The sequence below is a fragment of the Sorex fumeus genome, unplaced genomic scaffold (assembly GCF_029834395.1).
Source record: "Sorex fumeus unplaced genomic scaffold, SorFum_2.1 ptg000125l, whole genome shotgun sequence".
In the NCBI taxonomy this organism is placed as follows: domain Eukaryota; kingdom Metazoa; phylum Chordata; class Mammalia; order Eulipotyphla; family Soricidae; genus Sorex; species Sorex fumeus.
The window spans coordinates 5,776,156-5,792,340 of record NW_026606182.1 but is presented as its reverse complement, the minus strand read 5'-3'; the positions used below and the strand labels follow the sequence as shown (position 1 = coordinate 5,792,340).

The 16,185-nt window shown below is 56.2% G+C and overlaps 2 protein-coding genes across 2 annotated transcripts in view; one reads left to right on the top strand and one right to left on the bottom strand.

Moving 5' to 3' along the window:
* The window catches only part of SERHL2 (serine hydrolase like 2), a 248,975-nt gene that overhangs the window by 48,791 nt on the left and 183,999 nt on the right, over positions 1 to 16,185 (bottom strand). The gene's annotated exons all lie outside the window — the stretch shown is intronic.
* PACSIN2 (protein kinase C and casein kinase substrate in neurons 2) overlaps positions 1 to 16,185 on the top strand; it is a 102,605-nt gene that overhangs the window by 65,180 nt on the left and 21,240 nt on the right. The window contains exon 2 of the mRNA XM_056137488.1: positions 14,247 to 14,384. Within this exon, the coding sequence (XP_055993463.1) occupies positions 14,325 to 14,384 (60 nt within the window). The 5' untranslated portion in view covers positions 14,247 to 14,324. The remainder of the gene's footprint in view (positions 1 to 14,246; positions 14,385 to 16,185) is intronic.

Here is a 16,185-nt window from a genome sequence, read left to right as displayed (position 1 = left end):
AGGAGTAACCCCTGTGATTGCCGGGTGTGACCCAAAAAGCAAAAAAAAAACAACCCCAACCCAGCATGTCTGTCTCTGTCGACCTCATCAAAGCCAGGGCTGCAGATAGTGTATCCAGGTGGGCTTACCTGCTCGAGGGGAAAGCGGACTCCACAGGTAAGACTGATTCAGGTGACGAACTGTGCATCCTGCACAAGTGGAGGCTGCGGTCTCCTGCTGGAGGTGAAGGTGGTGGATGGGAAGTGGGGCTGGTGCACAAAGGCAAAGGCCCAGTTTCAGAGAGAGGGAACGCTGTGCAAAGGCCCTGAGGCAGGAATGAGCAGGAGGGACTCTGGAAAGGTCCCTGTGGCAGGAGCAGAACAGGGTCAGCCAGTGAGGGAGCAGAAGGCGGCTAGAAGATGGGCCGGGAGTGGGGGCAAGTGGAGAGGGGGTCCAGGGAGAGGGGCTTGGAGCTAGGAAGTGACCCGTTTAAGTGTTCTAAAAGACTGCTTTGTAGAAACTAGACATTGGCAGTGTGGGTAGATCTTTGTCCTACCTAGCATTGGGGTTCCTTGAGAAAATAAAACTCCAGTTTGCGTTTTAGCTCCGGAGCTTTAGTTATTAATACCATCTGCATCGCTTGTGATTTGGGTTTCTGTGGCATTTTCTGGCCCTTTTGGGAAGAGCAGTGTTGTGGCTATAGACATATGAATATTGTATCTGCAAATAACACTGTTGTTAGTAGTAATAATAACAACAAAATGACCTGGGTATGGTTCTGTCAGATGTAAACTGCTAATCGTGTGAAAGTTCTCGGCCCAGCCAGCAGGAAGGAGGTTACGAGCGGTGGGAAACTCAGCAAGCTGAAACCACAGGGGGGTTTTGGAGTTGACTGCGAGTCCGGTTCCTCTTTCTTCCCCCTGGCTGTGCCCGTTCAGGGTGGGCACCTCGCGTGCCATCCAGCTCTCTGAATCCAGGGTGCCCCTTGACACAGGTTCTCCTTTCGCCTCTGTTGCCCCACCCTGACCCCACTGACCCTCAGGGTTCTGTTGTCCCCCTGGAGGGCAGGCGCCCGGGCAGGAGAGCACAGCACACCCGGGCCCCGGGGAGTGGGCAGCTCAGGGGCTCCCATGTCACCCGAAGAGCTCGTATGTAGGAGGGCTCTGACGTTTCTGCCTGGACGTTTCTGCTGGGGCTACACCTGAGGGTGACCCCGGGTCTCCCTCAGCAGGACTCCTGCCTAGGGCCTATAGAGGAGAATGTGGGGGGGGGGGGGCCCGCGGTGGGGAGATTGCACTGTGCCCGCACTGGTCCCCAGTTCTCCTGGGAGCCTCCATCACCAGGGTCTCACCAGGAGTGGGTTTGCGCTGACTCTGCCCTCATGGCGGTTCCACTTTCCGGTGCCTGGTGCCCTTCTCTGCCCAGCGAGGGCCCTCCCAGGGTGGGCACCGCCAGCTGCATCTCAGGTCTCTACTGAGGACAAGGAGGGCAGCGGGGAGCCGCCTCCGCTCTCGGGAACACTGGACAGGGGAAGGAAAGACAAGTGGTCCCCGAGCACTCGTGACCATCCATGGAAGAGGGGAGCCGCACTGGCCTGTCCGTGGGCCCGGGGAGGACAGTCCACCCCAGTGGGGGCCTTGGGAGGATGGCGCCTCAGCGACCGGGGGCAGAGCTCAGCGCGTTTTCCTTCCAGCTCTTTCCCCGTGCGGCCTCATTTTGGCAGGTTTCCTTGTGTGACTCCCCGGCTCTCCCCTCTGCCCCCACTTTCGGTGCCAGATGGGTTGTTTCTGCCCAGTTGCTGCTTCTGTCAGCTCATGTGTTACCCACTTAGCCACATAACTGCCCCCCCCGCCCCCCACGTCCTGTGGGTCTTGGCCGTATCTGACACTGCTGTAGGAGAGACGTTTCAGAAAATCTGTTTCCTTGCTACTTTCATTATTTAAAAGAAAGCACTGTAAGTACCCTTCGCTTATAAAGGACTTCGTTTACCTGCAACTTGAATATTAGGTCTTGAAATGAGAGTCCGAGCCGTGTTCACACCCATTAGCAGCTGCTCTTCTCTCAGACCTCACTTCACAGGGTTGACAGGTTCTTGGAAGATGTGACTTTCAGCGAGGTGACAGAGAGTGAAGCCGGGCGGGCCCGCAGTGTGTCAGGGGCAGCGACCCAGGGCGGCAGCTGGCGCCTGTCTTAGAGCCTGCCACCTCGGTTTCTTCCCACGGTCTCTCTCGGCCAGGCAGGAGGAAGGCAGATTTCTGCACTCAGTCCAGTCACCTTCATGTGAGGACTGGGATCCGGACAGAGGTCTCTGACCTCAGCACCCTTTGTAGGAAGGGGCCTAGGCCGCCTGTGCCCACCAGGGTTGAGTGAGAAGGGAAGATGGTACTTACGGCAGGCCAGGAACCAAAGCTTTGGTTTGAGTGGAAATAATGGAAGCCTTCATGGAAGAGGCGGCAGTTGCTTTTGATTAACTGTCGCTGGGAAGTAGTTTCAGGGAGAAGGGAAGGATGGGAGGGGCAGGAGCCGATGCTGACACACTTGGGAGAAGGGAGTCCTTGAGAGAGGGTGCATCCTAGAGGTCGCACAGCCCCGATGTCCTGACATCCCTTCTGGAAATAGACCGGCTGTGAGTGGGAGCTGGGGACCGTGGGAGGCACAGCTGCCCTTTCCTTGAAGGTCCCCCGAAGCAGGACAAGACCTGCTGTAGCACAGTGCTCCAGGTACCCTCACAGCCCAGCCCCCAGTCCTGTCACCTCTGACGGGGAGCTTGAGCAAGGGACCGGGGTGTGGGACTGCAGCTACTCTGGCCCTGCCCCCTTCACGCGCCCTTCACGTGCTCTGTCAGATGCATGTTAGTTGTTACTGACCTTCTTTTGCAGCTGGGGGTCACGTGGCAGGACTTGGGTCCCAGGTGATGCCCTGTGTCCCCCACACCGGCTGTCATCCCTGTGATGTGGGCATGCCTAGTGGCACTACCTGGCAGGTGACTCTGAGTGCATGGGCTGGCCCTCTGTAAATGGGAAGCCACGTTAAGCCCACTGCCGTTTTGTGGCAAATTGGGCAAAAGTTAACATTAAGTTAACCCCGAGAGCCTTTTGTAAGAGTGAAAATTGCGTTTGGAGTCCCTAAAAATCCGACTCTGTGCCGTGTAGCCTTACTGGTTTATTTGGGGCAGGTGGGTGTATATATTTTCCTAGAAATTTGACATCCATGGCAGCTTCTTCCCGGGTTTTCCTAAGGAGACGTGAGGAACGCTGGCAGCACCATTGCTGGAGACGTCCACAGCTTCCCAGTGGCCCGAAACAGTCCGCAGATGGACAGGGTCAAGAAGTTTCATCTTTGATATTGTGCAAGTGTCACTTAATTAAACGGGTCTCTTCTTTGTGGGCTGGAGCGATAGCACAGCGGGTGGGGCATTTGCCTTGCACATGGCCAACTTGGGCAACCCGGGTTCAGTTCCTCTGCTCCTCTCGGAGAGCCTGGCAAGCTACCGAGAATATGCTGCCCCCGCGGCAGAGCCTGGCAAGCTACCCGTGATGTATTTGATATGCCAAAAAACAGTAACAAGTCTCACAATGGAGACATTACTGGCGCCCACTCAAGCAAATCAATGAACAACAGGACAGTGCTACAGTGCTTTTTTTGTGGGAGGGAGGAATTGGTCCATACCTGGCTTTGGGTGGGATTGTTCTTCCGTGCTCTGAGGCCAGGCCCCTGGTGCTTGGCCTCCGGCTTGCACTTAACCCTCCAGCCATCTCCCTCCTGACTTCATTTCTGCCCCTACTGTATGGGAAAGGAGACGTTCCGAGAAGGCTTTCTGTCTGCCCCGCGAAAGCGTCGTCTTCTTGGGAGTCTGTTCTTTCTTTCTCTTCTCTGCCCGTATCTCACTTAGGTGTGATATTACAAGTACTGTTTCACTTCCTAAAATAGTCTCAGATTTTTCGTCTCAGACCTGAAAGAGACGGGACGTCGAAGGCCGCACCATTTTCTGACCAGGGTGTGTATCAGGTCATTTTTGCTTCTGAATCTCTGAGTATCTGCACCCCATCCTTTCTCAGGATATGTAGGTTGAGGGATTCACATCAAAATTTTGCTTTTTGTTCTTGTTGTTGGTTTTGGGGGCCACACCTAACAATGCGCCGGGCTTACCCCTGGCTCTGCACTCAGGCATCACTCTGGGCAGGACCTAGGGGACCAGATGTGGTTCTGGGGATCCAACCCAGGGGCCACATGCAAAGCATGTACCCTACCCACTGTGCTATTGCTCCAGCCCCAAGTTTTGTTTTGTTTTGTTTTGTTTTGAAATAGGGGCATCTCGGGCAGTGTTCTGGGGTTTGGGGCCATTCCCGGGATACTCAGCTTAAGGGTGCAGGCCTCGAATGTTCAGTACTTGGGCCTGGTTATACCCGTGGGTGCCAGATGAGCAAAGTGAGTTGTTGGGCTCAAACTCAGGACCTCACAGATGCCAGGCCCATGCCCCCAGCCCTTCAGGGTCTCTCAGGCCCTGAGATCTTGCTTCTTCAACTCTGAGAGGCTCACCAGCTGTCTTAGGGTGCCCCAAGTGGAGTCACAAAAGTGGGAAGTGCTGACTGGGAGGACTGGGACCGTGATGATGGCGTGTGGGTGTTGCGAATGGCCGAAATAGAGGAGGGGCAGAGGAGGAATGCATCTGAGGCCACCGGGAGAGCAGACCACAGGGCGTCCTGCTTGCCAGGACTGCAGTGAAGTCAGACTGGAGAATAAAGGACTGCGTAATGAGAATGGAGCCGGTGGAACGGAGCCCAGCCTCGAGGAGTCTCCTTGGTTTGGACAGCCCCGGGCTCGCCCGCAGGCTAGACACTTGGACTTGAAACTGTCACAGGCGTAGATGCACCACAAGCAGAGCCAGCCCCCGCCCCCCCTTGGTGTCATCGCCCATGTGGGAATGGTCCTGCTGTGGTCTGGATGCTCTGCGGAATCAGAGTGCCGCCATGTTGGATGTGGTGGAGGAGCGTCCCTGGGTGGTCTGTTTAGAAAAGTTTGTACGTTATCCAGGTCCACTTGTTAAGAGTGAGAAACCAGCACTTGGAGCCGGAGAGATAGTACAGGGGTAGGACACTTGCCTTGCATGCAGCTGAACCAGGTTCAGTCCCTCGCACTGCATATGGTCCCCTGAGTCCTGCCAGGAGTGGCCCCTGAGTGCAGAGCCAGGAGGAAACGGTGAGCACAGTGGGATGCTGTTGTGTTCCCAGGCTCCCATCCCCCTACCCAAAAAGAAGAAAGAAAATCAAAATTATTATTAAAAATGCTTCTGAGTCTTACAAGAGCTGTCATACGGGGCTAGAACTATAGTACATGGTGTTAGGGTGTTTGCCTTGCATGAAGCCAACCCAGGTTCGATGCCTGGCACCCCCTCTGGTTCCCCAAGCACCACCAGAAGCTAATTCTTAAGTGCAGAGCCAAAACTAGCCCCTGAGTGCTACCAAGCGTGACCCAGAAACCAAAACCAAAACCAAACCCCTTTTAAGCTTCTTCAAGATGGTCTTTTTCTGCAGGAAGAAGTGGGCTGCTCTGTAGTGTTGACTGAGACAAAATAAGATTTGTTTTGCCTTCTCAGTTTCTCTCTTTTCCCAAGCTGTGACAGTCAAGCATCAGGCGTCATGTTTGCTTTCAGGAAGCAGCTCTGTGTCCTGTTGCAGTCTCTGAACTTCTAGGCTCCTCCTGGCTTTGCAGCAGGTGTTTCTGTGCCCCTGCAAGGCTGGGGATGCTCAGCTACTTTCAGGAGGCGGTTCCCATGGCAACTGCAAGCTCTGTCTAGAGATGCTGCTTTTTCCCCCCGACCTTCAGGAACGCTGTTAGGGCCGCCCTGGCGACTGCTGCTGGAGAGCCCTCCCTCTCCTGCAGACGAATGTGGTGGTGGGGGGGGGTTCCGTATGCTTCCTGGGGTGAGGGGAGCGCCTCAGACCCAGCCCCTTGCAATGCTCAAGTTGTTTTCCACCGTCAAAGTCAGTACACACACGGTGTTCCAGAGACGGAGCTCATTTCAGTAGCTGATCTCTATCTCTTCCGCTGAGCAGTGTGTGCTTTTCCAGATGGAATCACTGGAAGCGAAAGGGCCGTGCCAGGTATGTGAGCGATTCAGGGACGTTTTCCCATTACGCTACTGGTGCAGCGATGCTGTGGACTCAGGCCTTACTGCCTGCGTGCCTGCCAGGTGGGAGGTGACAGAGTTGGAGAGAAGTGGGAGACCCCAGACTCTCCCGAGGGACGGAAGGCCAGAGGGGAATGGCTGGAGCCGAGGCTGGGGACAGAGAGGGCCCGGGAGCCCCGTAAGTCCGGCAGCGGTGAGACCCTTGAGGTTCGGCGGCAAACGGGCTTCCTGTGTGGGTTTGGGGGCGGGGGGCCCCGCACAGTGGCTAAACCCATTTGTGGCTTAGTTTACCATATGCTTTAGTATTTATAGGAGAATTCTAACCAAAAAAAGTCAAAATAGCTCACATAAACGCAGCGATTGGTTTCCTTCTGCGAATCCTCAGGCTCTGTTCATCAGTCCCCCAGACTTCTCAGTTCCACTGTCCTCGCTGTAGACTCGCCCGACTTGTGGAGTGTCCGTGAGTCTCAGACGCCAGATGTAAAAGTCCCTGCCTTCCGGAGCTCGCCTTCTGGAACGGGAGACCGTGAACAGTCACGTAAACTCCGTAGCTGCTGGAAGCTTCTAAGTGCTCCGGAGAGGAAACGAGAGCAGAGCCCTGGTTTAGGGAGCGCCGATAGTGTGGGCTTAGCAGGGCTGCTCGGGGCCGAGCTGCAGGAGGAAGCTGGGTCCCGTGGCCCAGAGCTCGCGTGACTGTGATGGTCTGGGGGGTGCCATGGAGGGTGGGAGAAGGGCCGGCAGTCTTCTCTCTGCAGATGGGCGGGGGTCGGATGGTGCCTGTTAAAGGGTCCGCTCTGGGGAAGCAAATGCTGACGGGGCTGTTCTAGTAACTCGTTCCGTTTCGTTGGGGGTAATATCGGCGGTGCCCAGGGCGTATTCCCGGCGCTGCACTCAGGAATTAACTTTCGGACGGGACCTGGGGAACCACATAGGGTGCCAGGGATGGAACCCGGCTGGGCCGAGTGTGAAGGCCCTATCCGCTGTGTCCCCTGAGTTACTGGTTTCTGTAGTCTCCACATGTTCCGCGTTCCATGTGGAGTCACAGTTTTCAGCTCATTCACACGGTTGCTTGGTGAAACGGCCCCTCCCATCGGAACGAGTCGGAGCCGCTGCCAGGGCCGGCTGTGGGCTGCAAGTGCCACAGGTGGCTGCCACACAGGTTCCCTGTCACCTCCAGGAGCAGGCTGCCTCGTCCCTTGCTCTCTGGAGGGACGTTGTCTGTGGGTTTGTCCTCGTGCTGTACAAACCAGGCCCCGGTGGGTGTGTGGGACTCGGGCAGGCTTCTCGGGGCACTGGCAAGCGGGCGCTTCTCCGTGCAGTGTGGCCGGTGTGGAGAGGCGAGCCCGGGACCGTGTGCCACGCCAGCCCCTCGTGCCCAGGCTCCGAGTGTGTCTGGTGAGTGCCGGTGGCCGCAACTTTAAAGCCGGAGCCTAGCTGCTGGGACTTGAGCGACCCCTTCCCGGCGACCTTCACTTCCTGCTCCCCTGGCCTGTGTGTGCTTGGGACAGGCCCCACCCTGCCGCCTGCCCCGACCCCTCTGGGGCGCTCTCTTTGCCTTCTGCCAGAGCCTGCAGAGCGCCCCACGCAGCCCCTGCCCTGCCACCACCTCCGGCCCTTCTTCCCCGTCCAGGGTCTCTTCCCGCGTGCGTGCACCGAGGCTGTTTCACTCTCTGGACATCATCCCCTGCAGGCCTCAGCCTGGGCTGCGGGCCGGGCCGTGCACCCGAGGTGCTCCTCTCCTGCCCATTGACTCAGCCTCACGCACTCACACACGCGCTGGCTCAGAAGCGGCCACCACCGAGCCACTCCCCGCCGTGGAAGGCATCGAGGCCACCTGAGGTGCCTGCAGGGCAGCGTGCGAGGGTGTAGGTGCCAAGTGTGCATGTGTGGCGGGGGCCAGCCCCGAGGCCCAGGCAGCTCTTAGAAAGTTCTTGCCTTAGTCATCGCTTTGGCTCCATGACCTATTGTTCTTACTCTGGAACACATTAAGGGGAGCCGGATTGGCTGGTGTTTACCTGATAACTCTTATCAGGCCTGGGGGGAAGGAGTCTGGGTCAAGGGCATGGCGGTCCCTTGTTTGGCATAGCTGCCCCTGAGGACCATTGTGGATACCCGGGCCCTGCCCCTCAGGGGCGTGTAGGGCATTCCTGATGCTCATGTTCAGGGGACTTCTGTCAGGGGCCATCAGAGGAATGGCGAGTGTGTCCTTGCCCCTCACCTCCTGCTAGCTGTTCATACGCCTTCCATGGGCAGTCAGGGTCCCGCGTGGACCCTGAGCACTACCTGGGTGGGTCCTACTCCCCCTCCTCCCCCCTGGTCCCCCACATCACCATCTAAAGAAGGAAAGCGAAGCCACAGCAGGGTTGGAAGGAGTGTGCCGGGGGCATGCTTGCCCATTGCCCGCCCTGGACAGCAGCTGCGGTCAGTGGTAGCCCGGCCCAGACGGCTCGCATCCCAGATGCATTTTCAGAGTCAGCTGCTGGAGCTCAGAAGGGTTTTTCCTGCCCGAGTTGGGCCGCAGAGGTGTTCTGTGTTCTGTGTATTATTGGGTGTGTGGTGTGGCCCATGGGATGGATTCGGGACCAGGAGCTTGTCTCCCAGGTGCACGTGTTCTGAGTTGACAGGACTCGTGCAGGGTCCTGTTCAAGCTGGAGGTTTCTTTAGGAAAGACGCTGTGTCGACTTCTGGGTTCCGGAGGGTCTGGAATGTACTAAGGCCGCACCCAGCGTGTCCCTGTCCTCAGAGAGAGCGTCCTGATGTGTTTGCCTGCATGCTTGCACTTCCTCTAAGCTCCTTCACATCCGGTAGCACCCCGAGTCTCCTGGCCCCTCAGGAGCTCAGGTCAGTGAGGTCCCCGCCTTTCACAGGGCGGGCTCTCCCTATGGCAGCGCAGAGCTTGCTCTGTCTTGCCGGCCTCCCAGAACACCGCCTTCCGCGGAGAGCACTGTTGCAGCCACCGATGCCTTGTGCCTGCCATCCCTGAGGGCATCCCAGCAACGTTCTCGAAGGGTTGGGCTGCAGACTTCCTCTTGGAAGAGAACTTTATCTCCAGATACTTTTGTTGCCCTTGGAGACCTCAGTTTCCCCAACCCACACGTCCTTTCGTTAGCCACAGGGTGCCGGATAACCAGACATTTGGGGACAGTGGCGTCTTGGCCCCAGCAGGCCTGGCGTTGGTGGGGAGCTGTGTATAGGACCGCCGGGACCCCTGTTAGGCCGTCTGTTCCTTGCTGCTCGGCTAGTCCTAGCCTAAGTGCTTGGGGGACCTTTGATTGGTTTTTGGTTTGTTCCTCAGTCGTCGTCCTGTGAGCTGGGGGCAGTGTTTGGGCAACACAGGTGTCTGATGCTGAGCTGGGCCGCCAGGTGGTGCTTGTTGGGGCGCAGGTTGGGAGCTGCAGTCCAGTCCTGCCCCCGGGCCCTCTCACCAGCTGCTGAAAGCAGATTGGTCTCATTTGACACAGACTTGCCTGACTTCAGCCGGGAGGTTCAGCTTTGGGGGTGCTCTCTGCTCCTAGGGATCGAGCACCTCTGAGGGACCTTTAGGCAGCTCACCTGGCTCCTTCTAGATGCCTGGGTTCCCCTGGGGTGGGCTTGGGGTGCAAATGCTCCCTATTGGGGAGGGCTCGGGTTCAAGGACTGACTGAGCCAGTTCTCTTCAAGTGGGGGGGGGCGCACCCCATGCCCTCTCCTCTTAGACTTGTCTCTCTAGACCCCTAGTCACACCTCTCCCCTGCTTAAGGGGTGAGGAGAGCCTGCGCCAGCTGAAAGGGAAGGGCCTGCATGTGTTGTCATGGGCAGTGCAGCCAAGGACAACCCTTCCTGTCTTTCCTGTCCTGGCCAACTCTCTGGGTTCTTTGGAAAACCAGCTGTCATCTTGTTTTTCTAAGTTTCAAATACATTTTTAAAAATAGTAAAATTCCCTAGTCACTTGTTACATGAAGATCCCATGCCATTGGCTGTTGTCGTGTGTGTGTGTGTGTGTGTGTGTGTGTGTGTGTGTGTGTGTGTTTGAGGGCCACACCCAGTGGCGCTCAGGGGTTACTTATGGCTCAGGGGACCATATGGGATTCCGGGAATTGAACCCATGCAGAACACATGCACAGCAAGTGCCGTGCCTGCTATATTATCTCTCTAGCCCATTTTTAAAACTTAGATAAATGTGTAGACCAGACATTCTGAGATAACTTTTTTTTTCTACCAACTTCACTTTATTTGTGGTGTAAAGGGGCAAAGAATATTTATTTTTTTGTTTTACATTTGACAAATACAATGTTTAAGCTTTTCCGATTATGCTAGTCCAGATAAATGGTCTATTTTGTTTACAAGAAACGGCGGCCTGGCCTGCGGGCTCTTTGTCTTCCTGGCACCAGTTCAGTCCCCAAAGCTTGCACCTATCCTGAGTGAATGAAGGTGACACACCCAGAGCAGCTGTCACGATCTCATTTTATAGTGACACCCCGAGACTTCCACACTCTCCCCCCAGTGCTCTCGAGACCGCTTTCCTTTCCTGTGGGACCAGAACAGCGTTGGGTGTTGCGCCCTGTGAACAAGCACATCTTGGGCGGGCCCCGGGGCTGGTTTTGTTCCCTTGGTAGGATCCTGGTCCCGGAGGTCCAGGCTCTCACGAGATCTCCTGCCCCTCTCCTGCCCCTCTTCGTGCGAGTCTCTCCCTGGCGTTTCCCTCACCCCACGTGGGGGAGGACGCCTCGTCTCCTAATCGTTGCAGAGCATTTTACTCATAACATGCTGGTTGTGTGTGTGGGATGTACCCAGACAGAGGACCTTCCGTTTCAGAGCCACGAGCTGGGTTTTGCATCTGGACCTTAAGCACTCGCCGTCACCACCTTGAGCATGTTACTTGCCCTTCAGTTTCTCATCTGAGAAAAGGAAACAAAAATATCCACCTCAGCGACTCTCATTAAAAATAAATGAGGTTTGAAAGATGGATAAAATTGTGGGTAGAGAGAAATTTAGAGCTTTAAGTGCACATATTGGAAAAGAAAAAAGGATGCAAATAAATGAGGCTTTCCGTTCCAGAAGTTAGAAACACTTGAAGCCAAGAGGAATTTCAAGGAGGAAATAACAAAGGGAAGAAAAAAGATTATTTTCTTTGTTGTTTTGCAGACCACACCTGGCTGTGCTCAGGGGCTTACTCCTCGTTCTTTGATCAAGAGACCATATGGAGCACCGGGATTGAGCTAGGGTTGGCTGCAGCCTTCCCTGCGGTACTATCTCTGTCCCCCAGAGTCTTCATTCTTTAAAATGATCATAAGAGATTTAAAAAAAAATTTTTTTTTATCACTTTAGGGAAAAAACGAACTAAATTCCTTAGAAAGCCGCAACTTGTGTGTTGACACAAATAGTACACAATGCTCTACCTGTGATTAAAACTGCTTGGAGAAAATTCTCCAGACCCAGAGAGTTTCACCATGAACACTGCCAAATATTTAAAGAAAAATAAGCCAGTACCACAAGCATCCATTTGGGATAAAAGCTCCTTGTAGAAAGAAGGAAAAACTTCCTTAATGTAAACAGTGATACTTCTCTAAAACCCTCCAGTAATACCATGCTTAATGGAGCAAAGTTGAAAGCCTTGTCTCTGAGATCAGAGAGGATCTCTGTGTTTCTTTGGAATCTCTCTCCAGCGGAGTAAAGCGAGAATAAGGAATGAGCCCTAAGTGTGGGGAGGAATAGAACCGTCTTTATGGGTTGAAGGCAGAGCATGGGATAGTCAAAACAAAGTCACAGGTGAATCGCTGTGAGAAGTAAAAGAATTAAGCTGGAGGTCCCGTATACGTGGTATGCAGTATGCAGAAGTCGATTGCACTGTGTACTCACAGATAAAGTGAAAGATGTAAACAGGAAGGGAAGCGACGCTTCAACAAGCTGTGTTTACCAGTTTCACGTGACACTTGCGGGTCCCGACATGTCTGGGTGTAAGAGGTAAAAAACTCAAGGAAATCAAGACGTGGCCAAAACAGCGAAGGGAAGGGGCTGTCTGTCAGCCCTCAGCACAAGAGGTACTTTTCAACGGGACTTGAAAACACTAGCGGGGCCAGACGCTGTCTGTCAATGAGACCGCATTAAAATGAAGACTCGGCCACAGGGCCGGACGGCTCGTACAGTGGGTGTCGGGAAAGCGGCGTCGTAACTCCGTGACCTGGGCCAGGAGAGCCGCTGTTGCTGCTTCCCGGCGTTCGCGGGGACCCTCCCCTCGGAGCCCCTCTGCAGCCTCACACCCCCCTTCATCTTTGTGCCTTGGCAGCGCCACCCCCGGCAGTGATTCTGCTTCTGGCCCCTGGGCTCTGCCTGGCATTTTCTACGTGCTGAGTCAATCTTGTGCGCAGCTGATCTGCCTTTAGTGGAGGAACGGAGTCTGGGCGCAGGCTGCCAGCCTCTCTCCTGTGCCTCGGAGATGGAGGGCCACCTCTCCGTCCAGACAGGCCCCCTTCTCAGCCCTCACCCCAAAGCTGCCAGCTCGGCCAGTGGCCTGGTTGGCCACGTGGAGTCACCCTGGGCCAAAGCCCAGCCGCTCCCTGAGGAGCCGGAGCACAGACTGGCTCTGGGAGACCTGCCTTCGTGGCACTACCATGACTGAGCATGTCGAGACCGTGGCCCGTGGCTTGGAGTGACTGGCTGGAGTGACACGCTGGCCCCGCGATGACCAGCGCACACACCCGGTGTGCTGATCTGTGCTGGGGTTTTCTCTTGGAGCACACGAGTGCACCCCACTCCGAAGTACCTCTCTGTCTGCTCTCTGCATGGAGTGGCCTCTGAGCTGTGTCCACCTCTGGGACCTGCTATGTCCCCTGAGGCCCTTCACATGTGTGTTGAGAACAGAGGTTGTGGGAGCGTCGGTCTCTGATGAAAGGAGCAGCCGTGGTAGCTGCTGTAGACGGTGCCTGTCACTCCCGGGCTCAGCGGGCTGAGCAGTGCCCTAAGCCCTCGCTGCATCCTCCCCTTGGCCTCCCCAGCAGTTCCCAGGTGGACTCCCCATTCTCGGAGTTCACGCCAGTGGAGCACAGAGATGTTAGGTAATTTGTCCGCCATTGCCCAGCAGTGAGAAATGGGGCTTCCTGACTCTAGGGCCTAGGATTCTGCTGCCTCGGGGAGCCGGTGAGGGCTGAATGTGACGTCGAAGGAAAAGCGCTAGGAGCAAGGGCCTGGGGGCTCTCTGCCTACCCCCCACACCCTCCCGCCCTGCAGCTGGCCCCTGGGCCCTATGGGGGCTGGGAAGGTCCAGATGCGGCCTGAACATGGGAAAGGTGGCGTCAGCTTTACACCCAGAGGTCAGGGACATTCATCCAGTTGCGGGCGCATCCTTCCGTCCGTGTGGCTTGTGCTTTGGAATAGTGGCTCCATCCGCACCTTCCCTCTGATGGGGAAGTAGTCACCCCCCTGTCCTTGCCCAAGTTTGGGATTCGGAATCTGTCACTTAGGTATGACCCGTGTGGCTTGTTGGCTTTTCTCTTCCAGCTGGGCTTCACACGGCCACTTCAGAGTAAACTGCTCTGAACTCAGGACTTCTGTGGCGGAGAGAAACCCTTCTCGTTGGGAAGCAGAGGGGAGACAGTGCCCAGCACGAGTGAAACATGCAGAGACGGGGGAGTGGAGTTGGGCGGGAGAGACCTGCCTTCACCCACATTTTACCCAGCTAGATGGGCCCAGTCTCCAGGGGCAGGTGGGGAACCCAGAGGGGCGGAGACTCCATCCACCTTTGCAGACCCCGCTCCCATACTCTCTCCCTCTCTCCAGGAGACAGGGATGGTTGCTGAGTCGTGAGGTTCTCAGTCTGTGGGTCCAGAACGCGGTGGTTGGTTCTTTAGAAAGTTCTTGGGTACGCAGCAGTAGAGCTCATGCTTCAACAGATGACAAGACCCCGGCCTTCATCCCCAGCCCCAACCATCACAGGAAGAAGGGAGGCACCTGTGAATGGAATCCAGCCTGCTTGCGTGTGTATGTGTGTGTGTGCGCGCGCGCGCGCGTGCACGTGCCATACACACATGTCAGCACCCGAGGGAGTGGTGTTCCCACCTACGGGGAGGCCGTCGGCCGTGAGCGGGCCAGGCTGCTGACAGTGAGAGGGCGTGCTCTTGCCCTGGCCAGTTAAAACTCACAGCCCTGTGTTTCTTCTTAGATTTTCCTTCGGATCCCGAGCGGCTGAAGCTGACCTCTGACTTGAAGCCTTCTCTCTGCTTCCTGGTCCTCGGGAGAAATGTCCAGCACGTACGATGATTCCGTTGGAGTGGAGGTGTCCAGTGACAGCTTCTGGGAGGTGAGGCCCCTCTGCTTCCCAGGGAGTACCCCAGGCCCAGGGGGCCCGGAGCACTTTCCTGCCTCGCCGTCTCCTTCCTTTTCCTATTTCTTTGGGGTTTATGGGGGGAGGAGATGAACACACCCCATCCAGCCCTTCTTGGTCAGCTCCAGAGGGCGGCAGGCCCCCAGAGAGGGGTCAGTGGGCCTTGCCTGGGCGGTTGATCGCTGAAGAGGTCAGGGGTATGTGGTGTGTCTTGTCACCATGTCCCTTCTCAGACTGTCATTGTTCTGCTCAGCCGTGATGTCACTTGGCACTGTCCACTTTAATTCCCTAGCCAGCCCGAGAGACCGTGTTATTTTGGGGTTTTATGCAGAGGATGACTAGTGATGACGTGGCTGGCCTGGAGCTGGACAACACAGGCCAGTGCCCGGGCCACGCCGGGAGTCGCTTGCTGCTGGAGCATCTTCCTGTTCGTCTCGGCCAGCGAGGAACTCCCTTCCTGATGAGATGATTTCATGCTTGTTTTCTCTTTTGTTCTGAGTCACCCTTCCTGAACCCCACTTGCTTTTCCTGCCTGCTGGTTAAATGACCTTTTAAGTTCAATCTTGGCCCTCGTGGCTGGGGGTTTAATGGAAACACAACCTGGGTTCTGACCCCTGCCATGCCAGTGGCAGCGTTGTGATGTCGGGCTAGTGCCCTGACTGATTTGAGTCTTTGCCAAAGGGAAGATTGGCCTTTTGAGGAGCCGCCAGGTTGAAGGGAGACATTGGCATGTACCTGGGGGGCTTTCTGGAGACAGGCAGTTTGAGTGGTGAGATAAATGTGGTCAGTAGCTGGAAATAGTTTCATACACTTGGATGAATTAGGCATGTCATTTTGTCCGATCTCACATGCCATCGGATGGTTGAGGCTGTTGAAGACAGATGATCGCAGGGACCCTGGCCTTAGATGTGCAAGAGCTCAGCTTTCTCTTGTGGGAAAGGTCACTGTTGACTTTTAGCTGGAGAGTTCCTTTCATTAAAGAGATGTGTTTACTGAGCACCTACTGTCTCCTGACCCTGTGAAGCACCCCTGGGGCTGTAGGGGGCCCCAAAACCTGAGGAGCTGGCTGCTTCGCAAGCAGGAGAAGAGCCCGGATTGCAGACCACCCACACTGACCAGCCTTTCTGGTGGGCATCGCATGACCGCCTGGGAGCATTTCGCAGAAGGCAGGGGGCCAGTTGGCAGCGACAGGGCTTGGCATTGGTGGGCACCTTCTCGGTGGGGAGGGGAGGCTACTGGTGAGGCTCAGGAAGCTGCCTTTCAGAGCCCGCGGCGACAGGTGCGTGGGAGACGACTGGGCCACGACTGGGACTCAGAGCTGCCCCTCAGGTTCCGGGGAACTGCTCTGGTTCCGGGGACATCTGGCCTTGCCAGGTGGCAGCAGTCCCCTGTGCCAGCCCTTCGTGTGCTCCTGGAGGCCGGATTTGGAATGGCGGGCCTGGGGCCTGCAGCCGCGGTGCTTTCGAGTGCCCTGGAGTTGTGCAGACGCGTCTCCTGCTGTCAGTCAGGTCGTGCTTGAGTGAGGCAGTCACAGAAGACATGCATGCACACAAGCATGCACGCACACTGACACTCGTTTGTTAGCACACGAAGGGCAGGAGGGGCCCCGGGGCAGCGCCAGACATGTGCTCTGGAGCCGGCTGGCCCGGCTTTGACTCCGGCCTCCTCCTCTACGCAAAGTGTGGCTGGAGCAAGTCACTAATTTGTCTTGGCCTCAGTTTCCCTATCTGTAAGCTGGGATGTAATGACGGTCTCCTTGTGCCGTCCTGTTGGGAGG